This window comes from Anabas testudineus, chromosome 3 (assembly GCF_900324465.2).
Source record: "Anabas testudineus chromosome 3, fAnaTes1.2, whole genome shotgun sequence".
In the NCBI taxonomy this organism is placed as follows: domain Eukaryota; kingdom Metazoa; phylum Chordata; class Actinopteri; order Anabantiformes; family Anabantidae; genus Anabas; species Anabas testudineus.
In genome coordinates this window covers 10,768,785-10,777,366 of record NC_046612.1, presented here as the reverse complement: position 1 = coordinate 10,777,366, position 8,582 = coordinate 10,768,785, and the positions used below count along the sequence as shown (strand labels likewise).

Genomic DNA, 8,582 nt, shown 5'->3' with positions numbered 1-8,582 from the left:
CTTTTGAAGTCATGTTTTTGTATTTTCTATTACTCGGGAACAACAACAGGTCATTTACCTACTGTTTACTGCTGTTTAATTATTTACCTTGTAGATTATGAATCATCATATGTGGTCATACTAACAGTTGAAATAAGGATTGTAAAAACGGATCCCGGGCCATCAGGCCTGTCTGTTGAGGCTCTGGAACATGTTACAGCAGTGATGTTTCACTCACCAGATATCTGCAAGGCACAGACACACCCGCATCTCCTCTCACTACGCTTCCTGTGACATGTGTGGGGGATAGGGTTACAACTCAGGAAGAGATTTTATAAATGTATTAATTATTTGATTGGTATTCTGTTTCAAAGTTAATTATCCAATAACTCAACTTTTCCGTTGTTTGTGTCTGTAGTGGTTTCTTGTCAGAGACATTTTTGAATAGTTTATTAAATCTGAACAGAATCTCAATGTTCCTGTATCCTCACTCACTTCTTCACTCCTGTGAAATAAAAGCTTTGGAACAATTTCCAAGTTGAGTGAGAAAAAAGGAGGCATCTACTGTAGATCTAGAGAACTGGGATCTTACCCTGTATGGACAGAGGAATGTGGAGTCACAGCGCAGGTGAACAGGTGACTGACAGGTAGACAAACACGGTTAGAAACTTTAAACTACTTCCTCTTCTTATGCTTCCCTGCATGAATACAGCTGCTGTTCTGTAATGTTTTCGGTGCTGTAACCTTTACACAGACAATTTTAAATACTTACAGCACCATGCATCTCTCTTTTTTTTTTTTTTACGCATGAAACAGGAAGGACCACATTGAAGACTGCATTGCACTTAGTTGCATATGGACAAGTCAACTTATACTATCCCAGTGTTGTCCATTCTTGTTGCTACGTCTGTTGAGCATTCAGTTTCATTTGTTGAACTACTTGTCTGGACCACAGCGCCAGGCCGACCCACTGCTGCTAGCTTATTTAAAGCTGCAGGTTCTACAGAACATGCTTTCTACTTGGTAGAGAAACAGTCTGTACAACACCAAAACCACACTGGCTGCAAAGGAATGTGTAAATGTAAAAACTGTTAAAGTGTTGAACCGTACACTTCCCCCTGTATCAGGAAATGCTGTTTTGCTCAACTATTGCACAAAGAATGAAAGTAATGCCAGGATCTTGCTTTTCATGAGATGTCACAGTAAAAGACTCTAATATCCACAGAGGAGGATGATAAGATGGTTCAGTGATGGATTCTGAATGAGCTTCCTCCACGTCTTGCCCTTTCAGACAGCCCCGAGAGTGTGTGGGGGGGGGGGTTGAACTTCTTGTGAAAGGAAGCCTGCTGCAGCCGCAGCAGGGGAGGAGGATGCTCCTCTTTTCCCGTCTGTTCCCTGCAGCTGATTGATGCTGGCAGCCTTTTACCTTTTAGTTTACCAGTACAGTGCAAGGCTCAGCTTTGTCACTGGGAGCTGCACCAATCTCCGGTCTGCCGCTGGGCACGGAGAGCAGCTCAGCAGAGACTGCCGACATTTACGCCCTTCCTCTTCCCAACAAAACTACACAGAGTAGACGGGGGGAGACACACTGAGGTCCTTGAAGGAGACCCTTAACGTGGTCACCAGTGGATCACAGATTACCTGGGTTTTATCTTCCTTTTGGCTGACAGCTGTCAATCAACATCCGGCTCATCTGACAGTTAAAACATCCTGAAGTATTCACTGTAATTTAAGGCAGATTCATTTTCTAGTTTAATTACCTTTATTGAGAGTTGACTCCACTGATGTTCAAACATGTTACTGGAATGATATGAAACTTCCCTTTGCCCTCTGGGTATTAAAATATACTGTATCTGTGCTTAGCTACAGTACATGAAGGATGACATCATGTGGAGGGGGCTCAGTTGAAATGATGTCATCTGGAGGAGCAGGTCGACTAAGGTGACAACAAGCTGACGTCAGGAGTCGAGAAACAGTCGGAACACAGGGAAATTCAATAACACTGAGAGAAGCCAGATAAATCTTTGCTGTACCTGTGCGTGATGTGTATTACTCCACAAATCAGAACCAGAAGCAACTAAAACTGAAAATAGGGGTTTTAGGCCCTTGTTGAAGAATCCTTTCCTACTATGTTGAGTTATTAAAATAAAAAACTAATAGAAATATAACACAAATGTTGTACTTTATTTTATTTTTGCCTACATAGAACTATTTTAATTGTAACAGTTTTAAACGGATGCTTTCTTATACCAGATTGGGAAAACAAGAAGTTGAAGAACAGGTTTGTGTCTTTTTCTGAATTGCTGGGATTTGACTTTATAAGATGAAACATGTTTCTGCCAGCTGCCCCTTATTGCTTTCATTTCCTGCATCTTCCTTTTTTTTCCCCTAATGCATTTCATTTTGTGCTTGAACCCAAACACACACAATAAAACGTTAACCCTGGAACGTCCTGCCCTGCCAATGTATCACTCATAAATATAGTCTGTTATAACAAAAACAAAAACTGAACGACTCCACTTAATGGAATAACATTAGCATCAGATTGTTATAGATTAGACTGTCACAATTCAAGAGCTGAGCAGAACCTTCGGATGATAGATCGCGGCTTTAAACTGTGTTTTGGTGGCTCAGCCAGACTCCTGCTCCAGGGGTTGAATATGTGAAAGAGTGTGTTTGTTTTCTTGGCTACTGGACACACACACACAACCGAAAAGGTCACCAATTCGTCACATTCACCACAATAAGGCACAAACTCATGAGAACGTTTCTTTTTTACAGTTCAACCCGATTCTGAGAACTGTTAATGATTTAAGGACAGTAGGGACCCGTAATGGTTTCACTGCTTGGTAACACAGACGCCTAACTGGGCTTATTGTGGTTAGCAAATGCTAACAGCAAAGCCCCAGATGGCCTTTTACAATATTTGAGCTTTACTTTAGAAGTAATGGGATGAAAAAACTTCTCTGTGTTTAGTCAAGTGTTTGCTCTTTAGCAGTAATATAACGTGTGAGTGAACATGTCAGGTTCAATATTTAAACATAGATAAGACAGAAGAGAGGTAAGTGGACGCTGAGGTGGATTTGTAAGACTGCGATTTTCCTTTTACCTACTTCCAGGTATTGAGCAATACAATAATATTATTCAGTCCGTTTATCAGTGGGTGTGATACACTGGCACAGATTGTCAGCCGGTGCTTGTATTTATGGTTCTGGTTCAGAAAATGTTTACCATGTGGAAAAAAATCCCATGTTCTCATGCCTTTCCACAACTTTTCGACAACTTTTCTTTTTACAAGGAACAGGCATGGCAGTCACTGCTAATAATGAATGAGCTCTGCTGCACATAGGACATTTCAGATGACATTAAAATGAAGTGGGAATGTTCTTACATTTAGCTATGAGCCATTCTGTTTTATTTTCTGCTCTTGTACCTGATCTAAACAGAGAGAAACCGCTTGAATTAATTATCGACCTGTTGTTCCCGCTGCGAGCAGCGTGAGGTGTCTATACGAGAGGAGCCGAAGATGGAATAACAGAAATTAAATGGTATTAAACACATGCAGGTCACAGTGAGCTAGAAGCTGAGACTGAGAGAAAGTGTGAAATATTTAACAAGCAGAGGCTGATATGAAGAAAGCCAGCTTGCCTGTGTTATCTCCAGTGCTGCAAATTGGCTAATTTGGCTCTCTTTATCAGTCCCCCTCCTGCGCTGTGTGTGTTCCTGTGTGTGTGTGTGTGTGTGTGCATATTTTTAGCCTTTGGCCGACGGTTTTCTTACAGAAAAAAAAAAACGAAAGCATTCATCGAGAGAACTGTATTTTGAGGTGTTTTATCACCAAGGATGTACACGACGAGGTCTGTACTAGAAAATAGCTGCTTGGCAGAAAAAGTCACCATGATCTCAGAGTAATTTGTCCAATATTTGTCTTATAATTTAAGATGTTCGCCATCTAAAGTAGATGATGTGAGGTTTTAGAGAGAGCATTCTTATATGTCAAAGTCTTCACCCATTTTAATTTCTCATGCAGCATGATGTTTTGTTTTTTTTACTGAACTTGCAGTTGCTGGACAGTGAGGACACTGTATACTACGCCCTGTTTCTGAAGAGGAAGAGTTGCTGTCAATCCTTCCTTTTTCCTGTCCAGATGGCAGCATCAGCTGACAGCAGATACCAGGTCTCTTGTGCACAAATGTGTAGCTTTGAAGCTCTTGTGAAGCTTCTTGGTAGCAGAAGTGAGCGCGTGGGAGGCTGGCTTGTTGGAGAGGTGCATGCAAATGTCTGCGTGCATATTTGTGTGCTCATATGTCTTTATATGACTTTGTTTGTGTTCAGCAAATTAGGGAACAAACCCACGCTGATATATCACACAGTGATAGTTTTAGGGTTGCTGGACACCTGATTTATACAGTAAATCCTTCAAATAGCAGATTTTTAGACATTTGTATTGAGGAACACTACAGACTACACAAACAAAACCTTTTTCTATTAGACTTGATCCTAGGGTTGCTGGGATTCGTGCCCTAGGGTCCCACACAGGGACAGACATTTGATTAGTGTACTTGTCAGCCAAAGAGAAATCCCCCATCCTGCCCAGAAGAGATAACAGAGCTCCTCTGTGTTGCAGAGAAAGGCCTTTTTCTGGCTACAGTTTCAGTTTTAGCTTGAACTGGACATAAAATGTCCACCCAAAGTAAAAGAAGAAGTAGCTTTATCGATACAGGAGTGAACTCCAGAGCAATTTACGTGAGTTACTTGAACATGATAAATGTGTGTGAGGAAAAATGAAACAGCAAAAAAAAAAAAAAAGTTGCTCTTCTTCCTCAATTTGGTTTAAATCACAAAGCAGAAATCAGCAAATTCATGATGTATTTTTAAATCAAGAGAGCTCCGCTCCCAGCTGTGTGTCTTACTGGCTTTTGTACCGTGACTCATATCAGCCTTCACTAGAAAACATGTGACTTCTGCAGCAGATTTTGTCTGATATGATGTTGTGCTGTGAAGTTTATGTTGCACCTCGTCTTATTTTATCGCACCATATCTCTCTCATCCTAATTCAGCGACCTCTGAAATTAGGACGCGATAAATGTCACGTTAAATGTTAAAAACAATACAAAGTGACTTAATTCAGGTCAAATTCTCATCAAACTGTTTTTGCAGCATCGTAGTTTACTGGGGTCACTGCTCATTGGATAGGAAGTGGACGTGATGTGTGTCCCTTTATTTGGTTTTATTCGACCCTGGTCACATACGAAGAAAAAACATGTTTGTGGTTGCAAAGCATCAGTGCATTTGACATCAATCTTCAATATTTTCACCGGACTCGAGGCGACGATGAGGTGGGTAGTGTTACAAAGTCACACTTTATTCGCTGTAGCCTTTTAATTTATAGAGGAATGACAGCAGCTCATAGATGGCACATAACAATGCAGCGCTAAATTCCAATGTGTATTCTTGAAAGCAGTGATACTGATTGTGACATGATTAAATTAAACAGACGATAACAGAAACATCATAGCAATGAAGCAACACACTGCCTTCCTGTATCTAGCCAACTCCAGCAGTAGAGACGTGAGAATCATACAAGAGGAGCTGTGCAACTTGTCAAAACAGGTCAAAACTATTTGTGCCTAGATGCCTTTCTACAGCGACTGGCTAATGCACAACTCTGCAAAGATCAGAAGAAACCAGCTCCTAACATTTCTGCCACCCCCCAGTAACCATTTATGTCACTTAGGAACAAAACAGTCTTTGTGGAAACTAGAAAAGTTATGAAGCCAAGTGAGCAATAAAAATAACACATCTAAGGACCTGGTGGTAGATCAGGAAACTCTTTTATAGTCTTCAACAGCCAATAAGATGTGTTGAGCTTGGAGAAACCTCCTTTTTTTACAGAACAGAGGAGAAAATGGCAGAAAGGTTGAACCCCGGCTGTGTACACAACAAAGAGTGACAAAAACAGAAGAGACTGAAACTAGATTAAGGTGGAATCTGCCCCTTCTGAGGTGTTAATGAATATAATCTAGGATTTCCCTCAATGTTTGGTTCACCGGCAGAAAACATACTCGGTGTAGCTGGTCCACAGTTTGTCATCCCCTGGGTCATTGCTGCCATACGAGCAGGTCCCAGTGGAGCTGCAGGCCACCATGTGGAAACCAGCCTCCGCCAGCCGGTCAAACGCCTGCTCCAGAAAGTTATACTTCAGGTAGTACCTGGACGTGTACTTGTCGGGCGGTCGATCCGGGTCGCGGCTCTCGTTCAGAGTTTCTCCAAACACCTCTTTAGCCAGAGAGATCTTGCTGCACACCGTTATTCTTGCAACCCTGCGGAACTTGGCGTCCGCCTGGATGTCCCTCCCGATGGTGTAGCTGCCTCGGTACCCGACGGTGATGTACCCGGAGTTGGCGTCCGGGGAGCGCAGGGTGGCGTCCGAGGAGGAGGTGACCGGGCTGGCGAGCTCAGCCTCCTCCGGCTCCCCGCTGTCCTCCGTGTACGAGCTGTCCTTGCTGACGGCCGCCAGCCGCCTCGACAGCTCCGGGAGCTGGAAGAAGTCGGCTTCTTTCTGCAGCCTCCTCCTCTCTTTGAAAAACTCGGGCAGGAACAGCTCCGAGTCCCGCAGATAATCCAGAATGTAGCGGAACAGAAACCCGTCCCGGTCGAAGAAGAAGCGACCCTTGCCGTCCTTTGGCAGGTCTCCCGGGGAGCTCTGGGTGAACCTGGTCCACAGCAGGGAGTTGGGGACCGAGGTGAGAGTTTCAAGTCGGGTCACATACACCTGCCCGCCCACGTTTAGCTCCACTATCTCAGGGAAAGTTGAACTTTGGCTGTCGGTCTGCGCCATCTCTTCCTCCTCTGTGCGCGCGTCTGTGCGTATTTAGTCTTGATAGTGTCCCTGAAGGCGTTTAGACCCGGGTGGACAGTCGGGGACTGTGTTCACTGTACAGAAATGTTTATATTGAGCTGGCTGAGTGGGAGGAGGAGGAAAAAGACGTCCAACAGAGACATTAACTGTTCAGTGGAAAGCTCAGAACTAAGTGTGATGATGCCTTCAAGGACTCCCTGTAAGCGTCGACTTTCCCCCACTCTACACTCAGAAACTCACAAACGCAGTGCTGGTATAAAACCAGCGGTGCCAACAGGTCTTTAGACAAGTAAACCTCAACAAACAGGTCAAGATTATATAATTATATTTGTAGCTTTCATGTCATATTGCCTCTTTCTGTCTAATACTCAGGCCCTTACATGTTTAATTTGCTACTAGTTTGACCATTTATTTCATTTAGTATAATTTCATATCTGTTTTAATACTGAAGCTATAACTTTTTTTGTATTTGTGGATAATACCTTTTGAGTTTCTGAGCTTTTATTTTAAAGTTTAATGTATTATAACCTTAAAGTGAAGCTTCGCACAGTGTTTACAGAAAGCTGGAAACATCCCTTTGCACGTAAAAGCCTGTCACTTGTTTCATAGATGAAATGTGAAAGCTCTAATTCCATCAATGAACCAGTTTTCCTGTAGAGTTGAGAGGGGAGAGAGGAACCTCTGCACTGAGAAAAAAGCCTACATTAAGGGTAAGATGAAGTTGATATAATTGATCCGAGGTGGCTCCAAAATGGCCTGAATAGAGCTGACATGTTTTATCTCCAACCCATGCACTTTAAGTCTTAACCTAGGATTAATGTCAGCATGACACCAAAGAGCCTCTTTGATCTAGTCATGAAGTGCAGAGTCGGCTGTATTCATATTGCAGCTCACGCTCCACTGTTTCTGCCGAGGATGACCGGTGACATCATCGCTCCACATCCCCAGCAGAAGATGTAATTGGTCTGTTATCTCGCGTGTTGAATTTTGCTTGATTCCCAAAGAGCATCGTGAGAGACAGTGCTGATTAGGATCCGTCTCTGTTATGGAAAACACTCTTGTCATAATATCACTCAGAAACAAACACGCTCTGAGAGAACGGACACAGTTAGAGAGACAGCTGCAGCCTGGATAAATGGATCCTAATGACAGTAAGCAATCAGCACCAATCCGAATGGTGCCTCGGTGAAATTGCTGTTGATACACCTGGACAATAAATATGATTATGGAATAAATGTTGCAGAGCCGATCTAAGAGAAAATATACTTAAAACATCTGGATATTCAGTCTTAAAGCAGCAATAATGTCACTGTAAGAAAAGCCTGAGTACAAGGAAGCTCCAACTAAGCAAAAAAACATGAACATTGAATAAAAAAGAAATAAACTTGAGCAAAAATAGACTTTCTGTGTAAAGTCATGGTTGTAGCTCCATGTATGTTAAAAATGCTCACATTAGTTTCCCTGTTTTGTTCAGAGCAGGTGCAGAGGACACAGGAGAAACCTAATGTTCGCTGTCTAATCCTCGAACTCTCTGTGTGGCGGTTTCTGTCTTTCATTACTCACATCAGATGTTACCATGATGCTTGGTTGCTGCTCAGGCTTTTCAACCGAAAGAACAGAGTGACATCTAGTGTCGGAAAATGAGGAAGCAGGTTGTTTTTTTTATCTTCTTACTGTAATGGGGATGTTTACTGTAGCTTTAAAGTCCATTTCTTTCATACCCCCACCTTCAAGTAAACTG

The 8,582-nt window shown here is 42.6% G+C and overlaps 1 protein-coding gene across 1 annotated transcript; it reads right to left on the bottom strand.

The window, feature by feature from the left end:
- Positions 1-5,323: 5,323 nt before the first annotated feature.
- LOC113174945 (BTB/POZ domain-containing protein KCTD12-like) lies at positions 5,324-7,022 on the bottom strand. Its single transcript, XM_026379163.1, has one exon. It carries the CDS (start codon positions 6,818-6,820, stop codon positions 6,026-6,028), a length of 795 nt encoding a protein of 264 aa, XP_026234948.1. The 5' UTR covers positions 6,821-7,022; the 3' UTR covers positions 5,324-6,025.
- Between the last annotated feature and the right edge of the window lie 1,560 nt (positions 7,023-8,582).

Coding starts and splice junctions, on each gene's coding strand:
- LOC113174945 (XM_026379163.1), bottom strand. CDS start 6,820: ATGGCGCAGACCGACAGCCAAAGTTCAACTTTCCCTGAGATAGTGGAG.